At 33.8% G+C, this 14,791-nt stretch overlaps 1 protein-coding gene across 1 annotated transcript in view; it reads right to left on the bottom strand.

Annotated features, from left to right (window-relative positions):
- CNTN3 (contactin 3) overlaps nucleotides 1-14,791 on the bottom strand; it is a 433,701-nt gene that overhangs the window by 28,677 nt on the left and 390,233 nt on the right. The window contains exons 14-19 of the mRNA XM_051980952.1: nucleotides 9,918-10,035; nucleotides 8,454-8,612; nucleotides 8,214-8,363; nucleotides 4,006-4,076; nucleotides 2,876-3,110; nucleotides 2,461-2,576 (exon numbers count right to left, since the gene is read on the bottom strand). Of these exons, the coding sequence (XP_051836912.1) occupies nucleotides 2,461-2,576; nucleotides 2,876-3,110; nucleotides 4,006-4,076; nucleotides 8,214-8,363; nucleotides 8,454-8,612; nucleotides 9,918-10,035 (849 nt within the window). The remainder of the gene's footprint in view (nucleotides 1-2,460; nucleotides 2,577-2,875; nucleotides 3,111-4,005; nucleotides 4,077-8,213; nucleotides 8,364-8,453; nucleotides 8,613-9,917; nucleotides 10,036-14,791) is intronic.

Raw genomic sequence — 14,791 nt, forward strand, 5'->3', positions numbered from 1 at the left:
GCCTAGAGAGTCACTTATGTGCTCTTCCAGCCACACATATTTAACTTGAATTTCTCTAAGCATTGCCTAAATGTATTAACATTTCATGCAATATATTAACCTTCAAGCTTTTACCACAATCGACAGCATTTTCCCATTTTCCTTTTTGTTTTTAAAACTGAAACTTAAAATAACTAAAGACATTAACAGGAATGAATGTGAAATTGTCATGACAGATTCAGATTGTCTAAATAGCAAATAGATGTTAATAGCCAGGAACATAAGTCCTTCCACCTCTATTCCCTTCTCACCATGTAAAGAAGGTGGGGGGGAGAAGGGGAGGGGGGCAAGAGAAGATTTGTGTCAGAGTCCTGTCAGACTTTCCAGATAACACAAATTGCTGCCTCGAGAAATGAGCTCATCAACTCTTGCTTTGTCAAATAGGAAAGAAAATTAGACTGCATACTAATGATGATGTGTTACTCAGCACGCCACATGGCAAACCACCAGCCCTTACTGAGATGAGAGATAGAAAAGGTATTACAAATTTTAAAACTATGTAGAGAACTGCAGAAAAAACAGTATCAGGAATGTAACTATGTTGATTGGCAATTGTATCAATTGCTTTGTGATTTCTTGCAGTTTAATTTCTAAATGATATGAAAATTGAGTGGTATTGTAATTTCATTGAATAGAATAGTGAGTTAAATATCTTTTCCTTTTGTAAATAAATCTCCTGGAGTTTTTTTCCTTACTCCTAATTTTTGTAAAGTTCCTATCACATATATTTTCAGTATTATCTCTTCCATAAGCTCATAGTAATGCCTATTTGCCATTTGGAATTTATTTCAACATATCTTTTTCTATGAAACCTCTCAGTCCATTAGCTTTATAAAATAAAGAGACAACATGCATTCTAAATATTTCCTCCGTGTATTTCTATTGTTTCCCTTGCCTCCTAATTTGATACATTTTCTTTCTCTCTCTTTCCTCCTGTCTTCCTTTCTCTTCCCTTCACTTCCCTTTGTTTCCCCTCTCCTCCCTCTCTCCCTCCTTCTTCACTCCTCTTCCTTTTCTCCTCCTCCTCTTCTTTTTCCTCCTCCTCCTCCTTCTTCCCCTTCTTCTTCCTTCTTCTCCTTCCTTCTTCTACCTTCTACTACTTTCTTCTTCCTTCTCCTACTTTTACCTTCTTCTTCCTTCATATCCTTATCACTGAAACTGAGCTTTATGTCTGTATTCCTGGTTTCTAAGATCAGTTATCACTGTTATCCAAGGATCCAGTTTACCAGTTCTGTAGTACATATGAGTTAACTACCACCACCCAGTAGCAGCAGCAGCAGCAGCAGCAGCACTCACTGTACTCTGCACCTAGTCACTCAGTTTGGAAACGTTGGAGTCATCTTTGACTGCTCCTTGTCCTTCATCACCTATATCCAATTTGCTCCCAAGTCTTATTGATTTTGTCTCTGAGTTTCCTATCTTTTGAGTTCAGATGGCACCATGCTCATTCCTGCCACAATGCTTTCCATTTCACCAGCTTGTCATGCCCTTCTATTTCTCTCTGTTTCTTCCTCTCATTCCTTCTTGTCTTTTAAAATCTAGTTCAAGTTCCATGAGCCTTTCTCAAAATGCTCATCCTTCTTATTGACTTTTAGCTCTTACCAACTATTTCAATCCCCGTCTCCCAATAAACTCCAGTGACTCCCTATCGCCTCTGGGATCAAGTACTTTGATCTTTAAGGTTTTGATCCCTTGTGTTCTGTGACCCAATTGTTTGCTTGCTACTCCTTGCAGAAGACACTCCATTTTCCAATTCCTGGCATTTTTATTGGCTAGTTCCCATGCCTAAATTCTCTCTCTCCTCATTTCTGTTTTCTGGATTCCCTGGCTTAGCTAAAAACCCATTTTTTCCCTTTATTTCAAAGTCTTTCTCTCTACTGATTTTCTCCAAATTTCCCTATATATCTTGTTTCTATGCAGTTGTTTTCATGTTGTCCCCTTCAGTAGACTGTGAACTCCTTGATAACATGAACTACCTTTTGCATTTCTATGAATTCCGAATGCTTAATATACTATCTGGAACATAGTAGGAGCTTAATAATGACTATAATTAATTTAATTCTAACTTGTATTATCCTTTGTTTCAAGTGTATGATCTTCATCCCACCTCAAACTGTAGAATCACTGGAAGCAAAGAGCTTGATTTATTCATTGCTTATAGTTGTACCAAGGCCAATGCCAAGTATATAATAGTTACAATCTCTCTCTCTCTCTTTCTATTTAAACACACACACACACACACACACGTTAAACTGAAGTGCCCCAATGGTTCCCAGGTGTTACTAATGTGAAATTAGGTATGCTCTAGTAAGGAAATGTCGGCATAAAATGTGTAGTTACTAAAAGTCATCAAACATACATTATTAGCATTATAAAATACATACATACATGATTCAGTGGTTGTGTATAAAAAGGGATTACCTCATAACCCAGTAGTCGTCCACTGCTCATTTTCCAAGGAATGGCATCCCATGAAACTTCAATTATTGACGATGAGAGACTATTGGCCAACACATGAGATGGAGCCACAGTAGGTTCTGTGTTGGGAGAATTGGAATTAAAATATATACATAATAAAAATATACAAATACATACTAAAATATATACATACATGTATCATATATATGTGAGAGACAGAGACACAAGAGATCTGATTTTGGTAATTCTATGAAAAAATCTACTGTTGTATCAACAATTTTTAAAGATTTTTACAGAAATATAAAAACACAATTCAACCCAACAAATACCTATTAAGTTTCTACTATATGAAAGGTAAAATATACTACTAAAATTATAAGCCCTGATTTTCAAGTCCACTGAAAATATAATTACCTACCTTCCTCTGCAGAGAAAACAGTTGTTACTGGGCTGAATGGCCCTTCGCCTTTGTTATTATACACACCAACTTTTACTTCATAGGGTGAAAAACAGAGAATACTTTCATTCCTAAAGACATATCTGGGTGTATCGGGAGATGTAACCACCGTCTGGATCCACGTGGTAACCCCAAGAGGTCTGAAGGCGACCACATAGCCAAAACCTTCACCATTCTGTAATTCCTCAGGGACTGGCTGGACAAGGAAAAAGTGAAAAATTCAGCCCCATCCAATATCTTTTCAAGTCTATATTATGATTTGTGAAATTTTAACTGAAAAATAGTTTACATTTTTTTTAAACAGGGAGAAGGGAGGCACACCAAATTTTGTATAATTCAGTAAATAAAAGCTTGAAGCAAGACAACGGAGTTTTCTAATTTTTTTTTTTCCCTTTCAATAATCAAGCTGAACATCAAGCCCACATGGATGACAAGTGAAAATAACTTTGATGCAGATGTTTGAAAATATCTGGTTTAGCATTTTGTAGACAAAAAATAAAATGTTAAGTAAAAAATAACTGACTTCTTATATTTTCCATTCATTGGATGTTTTGGTAGACATTTCCAAATCTGATTAAGGAAAGATGGAGTATTTTGGTTGACTAAAATTCAATTCATAAGCCAAGTTTTCAAAAATAAAACAAAATTATATAAATGTTCTAATCATTGTCATTGAGCTGGCGGAAAGGAACCACAACACTAATATTAAAATAATTGCTATGTATTCAGGAGAATTCATTGCCTTCAATGCTGAAACCTGGCAAAGTTGGAAATTCCTGTTGACAAGTGTAATTATTTGCTTCACCTTGCTACAACAATCTTTTGCTTATGCTTATTTATTATTACCTTGAAACCTTAAAAGAATGCCAGCAATTCCCAGGCCTCCCAGATGTATAGCTGAAATTCTTATGAATTACACGCAAAAATATAATGCTGAAAGGAAGGCCAGGAATGCAACAAAACATAAATCAAATGGAAGAAACAAGTAACACACATTGCCTGGATAGGTTGTAGTTGTAAACTAGAGACAGGCTCCTATTATATTCCTAAGCACAAAGCTGAGATAGAGAGGCACTATCAAAGTAACTTACATCCCAAGTTATAACCAGTTCTGACCGACTGCCACCTCCCCCACTTACTTCTGAAGGGGGTACTTCTGGAACTGTGAAGAAGAGAGATATAAAGAAGCCAATATTTAAATTTATTAACACAAATTTGAAAGAAAATTCTTTTATATTCAATATTTATTTTTGAAGGACAATGATCATTGAAATACAAGTATGGAATATTTCTTTTCTGGGTGTCTCTGAAGTAATTGAAATCTTTGTATAAAAACAAGTAAGGGACTGAAAATCTTAGATGTGTTAGGAGAAAAAAATAATACAACTGACACTATAAAGTTATATCTCCTTATGACCTCCACAAATATGTATGTTGTTTTCAATAGCAGAATGGTTAAAATGAAAAGAAGAGCATGAAAAATTAAAATCTGAAATTGAAGGGAAAATTCAACCTTTTTGCTCTATGGTGATGACAATTTCACATTCAATCATTGTGATAATTATTTCTAACATGTTGTTATAGGAATGGATGACATACAAAAGACCACATTCAGCACAAGCAATATGAAGTTCCTTAATTTCATATTAATTTTGGGGATGAAGTTATTCTTTGTGACTCTACATATTTCACTTCTAAATATGCTATTGAAGTACCTTGAAGAAAGTATATAAAGCTAGTTTATGTTGAACAGTCAAAATTATTTAAACATATTCAGTGAGATCAAAGACAAAATTGCAAAGAAGATAGAGAACAAGGCTGGTAATATGGGAAGATTTGGATTTAAATCTTGTGTCTGACACATATTGGCTGCTTTGTGATCTTGGGCAAACCACTTAATGAGTCTAGGCAACTCTTTAAGACTATAAGTGACAGATGAGTACTCAATCTCTATTGGTTCAGGGAATCTCTATACTGGCAGTCCTTCATAACTATGAAGTCATAAATTCAGGAAAAACAAACAAACAAACAAACAGTGATTGATATTGTGCCTAAAGCATGAAAAAAATAATACTGGATGTAAATCAAGTATTATCTTTATCTGATTTAATATTATGTAACTGAAAATATTGAGTCTGTAAGCTCATTATTCCATTATCAGATTTTTGTAAAGAGCCTTCTAAAATTAAAGGTTAGTATCAAAAATTTTGAGCAATTGAAATGAAGGGGTTTTATTTTGCTTCCACTAATTAATCTTCTTAAGGATAATAGCATTTTTCGAAATTTTAAAACAGAAAGGACAAGCATAACTTTACTTGTTTTATCACAAGTCTTCTCAAATGCTGTCAAGTCCAAATGCTGACTATCCATTAAGACAGCATTTTCACTACCAATAGGGCAATAATATAAATCAAAATTTACACTACAATAGCAGCAAAAACACATTCATTCAATAGTAAAGATCATTCCTGATGGATTGAAATGTCAATATTTTTATATGAATTTTTTTTCTTGTAAAAATGAATTGGATAACTCTATCCATTAGAAAGATTATCTACTTAAATGAATAAATTAGTTCAGGTACTGGGAATGATTGCATCTGAGAAGCAGTTCAAAAATTCTGGGATAAGGCCAAATCCCTGATCTTTTCAGTCAAAAAGCATTTCCATCAAAAAAAAAAATGATAGGAATGTGTGCTGTTTAACATATATTGGATTACTTGTCATCTAGGAGAGGGAGGAAGGGAAGGAAAAAAAATTAGAACATGAGATTTTGTAAAGGTGAATGTTGAAAATTATCCATGTATATATTTTGAAAATAAAAAAAAAAAACTTTAATTAAAAAAATAAGTAATATGTGCCCATCACTATGTTAAGTGCTGGGAATACAATAAAAGGTACAAAACAAAAAAGGTACCTGCTCTCAAAGAGCTCATTTTGATTGGGGAAATGATTTAAATACATGCAAGATATCTATATAGAAGATAGATAGTCATCCAAGAAGAATAAGACACTAGTAATTGGGAGGACAGGAGAAAATATTCTGAAGAAAATGGTAATTCAGCTCATATTTTATAGAAGCCAGAAAAGGGAAGAAGTGAGGTTTAAGAGTGAAAATATCCTAAATAAGGGTACAATAAGTAGAAAGCCATGGAGACAGAAGATAAGAGTATTCTATACAAGAAACAATATGTAAGCCAGGGATGCTGAATCACTAAGTGTGCTGAGGGGAATAAAGTGAAAGAAAGCTAGAAAGATGGAAGGTTGTGAGAGTTTTAAATGATAAATTATGACTTTATATTTGATCTTGGAAGAAATAAGGAACATGGGAATTTGGGGGAGTATGGTGACACAGTTAGAGCAATACTTTAGGAATATTTTTTCAACTTAGTGGAGAATAGATTAGAGTAGGGAGAGATTTGATAGAAAGTAGTATTAGAAGGATAGCATAATAATTTAGGTATGAGATCATAATATTCTGAACTGGGGTGGTGAGAAGGTAGACATAATATAATAGATATAATAGCTGACATTTAGATAGTGCTTACAGTGTACCAGACCCTGTGCTAAATGATTTACAATTATTATTTCATGTGATCTTTTTCTTCTTCTGCCACATAACAATAACAGCTAGCATTTATATGGCATTTTAATGTTTGCAAAAAAGTTTATAAATATCTCATTTTAGCATCCCAATAACTTATCCTTTTTTGACACATGAGGAACCTGAGGCAAAGAGAAGTGCCCCAAATCACACAGCTATTAAGTATCATCTATCTGTTTATATGTTAAGCTACATATATGATCAATATTGAGAATGTAGAAATGATACAATTTATCACAGATTAAATGTGATCTGAGAATGCAGAGTTGAGGGTGATATTGTAGTTATGAACATGGATGAGGGAGGGTATTGTTAGGAAGTCTAGAAGTTTGGAGAGAGATTAGGAGGAAAGATGAGTTTAATGATGGACCTATTGTATTTGACAAGTCTTTGGGACATCTAATTTGGGAAGTACAAAAAAAACAGCTGCTAATACTTAACTATAACTCAGGAGGGAGTTGAAAATAAAGTTTTAAGCAGAATATACAGAAAGATGATAACTCATGGGAGATTATAGCATTTGAAAGTAGAAAGGGAAGTTATTAGAAAGCCCAATTCAAATTCTTGGGGAACACATATTGTTAGTAAGTATGAAGGTTCAATAGAGAAGAATATGAGCAAAGTAGACAGACAGGAGGAGGTACAGGAAAAACAAACTTATGAAAACCTAGGAAGGAGAGTATATCCAGGAGAAGATGGACAATTGTGTCAAATGGTCAAGGAAAATAAGTATTTTTTTTAAAGGGAAGTTTTTTTGTTTTTTTTTTTTTAAAGTTCTATAGACTGTTAACTTTGGAGAGATCTTTTTAACTAACTGGTAATATCAGATTATAGAGGGTTTTTTTTTAAAGAAAGAGTGGAGCTTTTTGTTGTTGTTAGCTTGCATTTTATTTTTTCTCATTTTTTTTCCCTTTTTGATCTGATCTTTCTTGTGCAATAAGAAAACTATATAAATATATGTGCATATATTGGATTTAATAGAATTTTTTTTAACATGTTTAACATAGATTGCTTACCAGCTGGAACGGTATTTGGAACACAATGTTTTGCAAGGATCATTGTTGAAAAATTATTAATGCATATGTTTTGAAAAAAAAAACTTTAACTTAAAAAAAAGAAAGTAAGAGTAGAGGAAATGTATAAATGAAAGGCCATCTAATGTAAACAGGTACTTCAAGAAGAAGAGAGGAGACAAATCTGTGACAATAGAGAATGGGTATAGTTAGATCAAGATAATTTTTTCCCAATTTTTAAGGATAAAGACATTGGTTCATCTGTAGGCAACAATGAAGAAGGTGACTGAGAAATGGAAGTTGAGAGTAAGATTGTAGTGATGGTAGCAGGGACATTCTCCTGCAGGAGACAGCAATAAGATGAATTCAAAGGGTTGGCTTTCTCAAATTGAAGAACCACAAATCCATGGAAAAGACGGTGGTAGGAGTCTATCTCTTAGTGATATCCGTGACAGGGCAGAAAAAAAGGGAGCTCTTGGAGAAAGGAACTTTTTTGAGAGGGGATGAGGCATGGAAGAAGGTCTTCAGTTTACAAGTGTGAGGGAAAGTGTGCTATATTCTATACTCCTAAAAAATGAACATGGAAGTAGACTCAGTCTGAATCAGTAGACTCAGAACTCAAAAGCTATTCACTTCTTACAAAGCAATCCTACCCTCCCCCTTAAAAACCAAAAACCACTAACCTGCCTCTTCAGTTCTTACTTTTTCTGAGGGCAAACTTGGTTCCCCACCTCCAATTTTGTTATTGGCTACAACACGGAATTCATATTCCACCCAAGGATTTAGGTCTACTACTGTGGCTGTGAATGTTTTTCCATCGATGACATCAGGCACTATAAAATAATGTTTTGAGAACTAAGAATCCTTGCTCTTTAATATGAGAGTTTGAAATGCAGATGAATCAATTTCTTTTTCCATGTCACCTGTTGTCACTATTTGCCAGCCCACTGAGAAAGGTGTCCGAGCTTGAATGACGTAGGATGTGACTGGGCTATGGTTGTCTGTGCCTTCTTTCCAGGACAGCTGGGCTGTAGTGTCTGTTATTTCATCTACCTTCACACTTTCTGGTGGCCCAGGAGAACCTAGCCAAGACAAACAAAATAAGGAACTTTGGATAATATGTAAAGGCACTCACTCTTAGAGGCCAACAAACAAGATTTTCATCTGTTGGCCAGGGAAGAAATAGACTGCTAATCTCTCCAGACCCCTTTCTGCACAAGAGTGCTTACTTTGTGAGAAGAGTTAAGACCCAATACAAAAGAAAACAACGCATAAGAATACCCCTTGAATATCTCCAACAGATTCCAATTTCTCCAGCTCTTAGGGAAAAGGCCTTTTAACTCGGAATAAAAAACACCACTATTTCTTTTAAAATGGACTGAGATTCTGTCTGTTGTTTGAAAAGTATGAAATCCAGTTGAGAGACAGTCATTCTGAGACTATAACATTATGCGATTACAGATACCACATGCTTTGAGAGACCTTTGTACAGCAGGATCTTTGTACCTTTCCAAATTTGATGTCTTTTATTTCTGGCCCAGCATCCACCAGTAATCTACTAATGCATCTCTGTAGTCCACCAATTTGTTATCTAAAGCTGTTTTACCCTAGGATATACTGGGGTAATTTTTCAGCACAGCAGCAAATCAGCACTGGAGAGTAGTGAGGGCTATTTTCTATAGCACTTTCTAGAAAATCCTGATTCTTTTGGGCATATTTAAAAAAAAAACAAATACACTTAAAAAATACATCTTCGGTTGTTTCAGTGAAATATCAGTTCTAGTGTGAAAACATAAAGATTTCTATTTCTTTAAATTAGTACCTGTCCTCTCAAACAACATCATAATAGACTGGCAGTAGATCTAAAAATAAATTCATTTGCTCAATTAATTAAGTAGTTAATTAGCATTTTTAATGAAATGGAAGAGAAAGGAGGAAGGGAATAATCATGCATTACATGCCTAACAATGTGCCAGGCAATGTGCTAAGTACTTTACAAATATGCTGTCATGTGATTCTCATAGGAACCCTATTTTATAGTTGATAAAATTATATCTGACAACAGTAAAGAGACACATAGCCATTAAGTGCCTGAACTCACATCTTACTGACACCAGGCCCAGTCCTCTGCCCACTATAACTATCTAGCTATCTATGAAGACTTACTATATGCCAGATAGTGAATGGAGCTATGGGGATACACAGATTTTGCCCTCAAGAGTTCTTATTCTAATGGATGAGAGAACATGTAAACAAGTAAATACACATGAGATATGGTCAAAATAAATTAGAGGTAAACAGAGTAAATATATTTGTACCATTACTGTTTTCTATTCACTTACAGATAATCAATTAAAGGCATAGAAAAGATAGCTACTAAAATTTACCTCTTACTATCAGTTCTGCTGCAGATGAAACACTGTCAACTTCTGTTTGTACCATACAAACATATTTCCCACTATGTTTTAGCTGAATGTTCCGAATCATCAAATCACCCGAAGAACTCTGTTGAATAAACAGGTAATGAGCATCATTGTTTGAAAGCATAAATGACTCAGCAATGACTAAAACATTTCATTAGTGAAAAGCAAGATCTTAAGGCCCCAAATTATACCATACAAAATTTTAAAATATAGATTTTTTTTTATAAGGCAACCAATAATTATACTCAGATATTTAAATGATCAAAAAGAAACCAACAAGATTTTGAAAGGGATTTCTTTTAATATTTATTATGAGTTGCCTTGAAAAGAGTATATCTGAAATTCATCCAGGAGAGAGGATCTAAATTTTATAAGAGCAGTATGATTTCCAATGTTATTTGAATATTTCCAAAGTAATGCTAAGATGCATTACTGAGTGAGGAAATAGAACTCTTGTTTTGAAAGAATGGATTTTTACTTCTTGGATCTAAGGATAAAGCCATTCCTTTCAGAACTAACCCATCAGATTGTTACAAGAAGCTTTAATTTGTATTGACCTCCCTTGTCCTCCCATTACATTATTCTGTCATATTTGTTTTTCAAATTTATTTTTTAAAAAAGAATAATTTTCCTTCTGCCAGCTAGAGTAGTATACCTTATTATATTTGTTCCTTTTACTGGATCAAGTTGTTTGTTTGTTTGTTTGTTTTTCATTTTTTCTAGCTCAACACCTTTTCAATCACTTGATTAAGAAAAATGAAGCATTTATCTTTTGGGTAATGAATGAAGTACTACATGGGGACTGACATCTGATTTCACTTTACCCCCCAAAAAACAAAACAAAACAAAACAAAACAATGGAGCTAAAAGTCAGAAGAAACCATATCCATAGAATTTAGGGAGAGTCTGTTTCAAACTAATAAGAGAGAACTTTTAAAACTCTACAGAAACTATAAATACATTTATTATCATTAATCAGTACTAATTAAAGGATCAAATTCTCTAAAATCTCATATCTCTCATTTTTTTATAATTACTTCTAAATATGATTCAAGTTGTTTTTGGTTTTTTTAGAGGTAAAATGTTATTTACATGAGCTGATGTCTCATAAAGCAGTAGAAGTGGATTAAATCAAATAATTCAGAAATTAGAGAGTTATGGAATTTTGGAAGTGCAAAAAACAAGAGTCCTTTGAGAATCATCTTAAATTAAAAGATCTGTGAAATAGCATGAGGTGGAAAGTAATGTTCGTATTTTAATTCCACATGTACCATATGTGCATTGCATAGGGTACTGTGCCCATTCCTTCCCCCCAAATTAATCACATCATGGTCTGCCTTGTAGTAATTAACCTTTCTAAATTTAACCAGGCTAGTCCTCTGAAAGAGATTTTTATTCTGCTTGCAAGTATGGAACTTAAAACCTTTTTTGTTTGGTCAGAACTTTTGTAGTTTGCCTACTGGACCAGTTTCCATCTACTTACTGGCAATTGGAGAACCTAGGACAACGTCCAAATCACAATGAGGAAGGAGAGCAGGACTGGAGAAAAAGAGGGGCAATACAAAATGTTCATTGTTTAAGATGAATTACTAAAAGAGTAAAAGGAACAAGTGAGTTGGGCAAGAAGAACACATTGAGGGGCAGCAAAATAGTGAAGTGGATACAGTACCAACCCTGAAGTCAGGAGGACCTGGATTCAAATCTGACCATAAGACATTTGACACTTACTAGCTAAGTGACTGTTCAAGTCATTTAACCCAATTTTCTTGCAAAAAAAGGGCAGGGGGATGATAGAAGAACACAGTGAAAAAATTCTGCCAATGAAAAGGAATTGAGGAATCTGTACTGGTTGGGGAAAGAATCACATGAATGAAGTTTCATGTCTACCAGATTACCAATATATATTTATATAATTATTTACCTATATAGGTACCTATATTTATCTAAATAATTAAATGAAGATATACATATACATTTAACTAAAGATATGCATTATATACATATAGGTAACTATATAGGTAAATAATATTTCCAAAGTAGGTGGGGGAGGAGAACTAGCACTTGGGGCCATGGGTCAGGAAAAGGCTCAAATAGGAGGTAGCAAGTTTTATTAGAATAAGGTTTGTGCTTTCAAAACTTTATGTTCTATGACTGTTGCTCATCAACTTCACAGCATCCAAAAATATTAAAAATGAATGTCACCCAGAGAATGACAGACAGAGAGTAGGTGAAATGAGACTCCATCATATAACAAGTAAGAAGAACCAGAAGAACTACTCTAGTTCTGCAGAACTAGAGTAATAGAGGTGTTAATCTGCAATGAACTTCATCTACATTAGTTCCCTAAAGTCTTGGGAGGGAACATTGACAAAAGTCAAAGTATAGGATCAAAATAACAAACAAATAATAATGATGACTTGGTCACAAGCAAAGGATAACCACTCCAAAGTCCTTGTGCTCCAAAGGTATTTTTGCAATGTTAAGAAAAAGTAAAGAAGATATCCAGAATATTGGAGCAATAAATAGCACATAGACGCCCCTGTGGAAAACTCATGGAATATGTTAACAAGAACTGTATAGGTCAGATTGGCACAGATGGGTTTTAATCTACTTTGTTGATGGGGATATCTACACCCAGATTAGGGAATCCTTTAAATATGAGGATAAATATAGGTAGTAATTCCTTAATTTTGGGAGCAGTCCCTAGGGGGACCAATGCTAATCGATACTGGCTACAATTGATAGTGAGTGAAAAATAAAAGTAAGCCTTCCAGGGTCACTGGACCAGGGTCAACAGAGGCTGGACTGGAATCTCCATTTTCATAATTCCATTATCATCTCTTTACTCACTTTACCATGATGCCTCCAAATTTCTGAATGTTGCATAAAACTGCAGTTACTCTAGTAAAAATCTGAACCCACACCATTAAAGTTATAAGTCCAACAAAAAATAATCAATAATCATTTCTTCACATCTATTCTGCAATAGAGAAAAATAACAAAAATGAAAGTTTTCTGGCTTCAAGTAATTTATATATTTATGCTATTAATTTACCCCCCAAAATGGCACCAAGAGAACACAAATTACTAACTCAATGTTTACCATTTTCTCCATAATCTCAATTGACTTACCACTATGGAGAAAATTCTGATGTAGCATCCTGCTCTCCTGTAACTACCCTGTCACTATGCTTTTCTTCATTCTCAACCCTTTAGTCATCTCTTCTCACACTTACAAACTCCATTGCCACTCTAGAATATTGCAGGATCTCATGTATGAGATCTATAAGCTCTCAAAATATTAGAATAGTCACTTATACTTGTAAAATTATGTGATAAAAGATTCCTTTTTAATAAGATTGTGTTATATGGACAACCTGTAAAACTTGTACACACACACACACACACACACACACACACACACACAGAAGGGCTTGTCCAAGTGCCATGACATGATAGTCAAATAGGATGACTACAGACATATATTTTTAATAACTTTAATTACACAATCTTTTAAGAAGAGATAAGTTTATAAATTAATCTTCTATCAAATTTAAACTTTCCCTTCTTTTCAAAGGTTTTTTTTTTTTATTTTTAAAAGAATTTATTCCCAAAGAAAAATCTTCAATATTGTCTGACCTTTGGAAGGTTTTCTAGTATTCTGACCTTGACATATACTGGAGGCAGATTATTGTTTCTAGAGATTTTTTTTTTATTTATTTCCAGTGAAGTTGAGCAGTTTTACTATCGAATACCATCAAGGAAAGTATTCCTAGGGGGGAAGATTTTATTTCTCTTTCTCCTTATTGATTTCTCTGAAAATGAGTAGTCAGATAAAGAAGACATATAAAGAGTTTTTCTTTTATAGAATAGGAACTGCACCTGTATATTATTTGTATCTGTATATTCCCATATATAAAATATTATGTTAAATGTTTTACCCCAAACAACTTTGAATTTATAATCACTCAGACATGTTTATCAGATATTTACTAGTAAATTAATCAGTTTTGCACAGGGTAGCATTCTATCAATGTACCAGAACCATTTTCAGTCACTTCTTCAGATATTCATCAAGAAAACAAAAAGGAAGAAGAAGAGAAGAGGAGGAGGAGAAATAACAATATTTACAAAATATTTCAGTTTGCTAACTGAAATTTCAATAAAGCAATGAACTAAGTACTGCAATTATTATTATCATTTACCAAAAAAGTAAATTGAGGCTTGGAGAAGCTTAAGTGCTAGAATAGGAACTTGTCTCTGATTCTCGTCCATGCTTTCTGGTGCCTTCCTCAACTACACCATGCTGCCTCTCAGACCAGCAGATTTCTAAGCCTTCAGGGAAAGAAAATGCTGTTGGAGAATACAGACTATATGGGAATATAAAGTTAATAAGGCTACAAAACAATGGTATAGGAAAAGTGAAATATGACAAGGAAGTATATGACTTGTGATAAATCAAATATATGAACAATAATTGTTATTAGCTTAGAATAGGAGAGATCAATATAGGCTAATGTGATCAAGAAAACAGTATAATTCTGCATTGCAGTAATAATCTTCATTATCTTTAGAAGAATTTAATTTCTTTGACATAAGGGAGTATGTCATTTTGCATTTCACATGCATAGTGTCTAGGATATTGTCAGGAATATGTCTTCATAAATATTTGCTCATTTAAGTAAGTCATGATTACATACTTATCATTATCATAGCTTGTCTACACGAACTCCTTAGTGATCTAGATAACTCTTTCAAAAATAAACTGCAAAGAAAGTGACAAACTGCATTGAATTTTTTCATCCAGTTCTCTAAGCACAAGTCCAGTCCCTGATCCA

The sequence above is a fragment of the Antechinus flavipes genome, chromosome 1 (genome assembly GCF_016432865.1).
Source record: "Antechinus flavipes isolate AdamAnt ecotype Samford, QLD, Australia chromosome 1, AdamAnt_v2, whole genome shotgun sequence".
Lineage (NCBI taxonomy): Eukaryota > Metazoa > Chordata > Mammalia > Dasyuromorphia > Dasyuridae > Antechinus > Antechinus flavipes.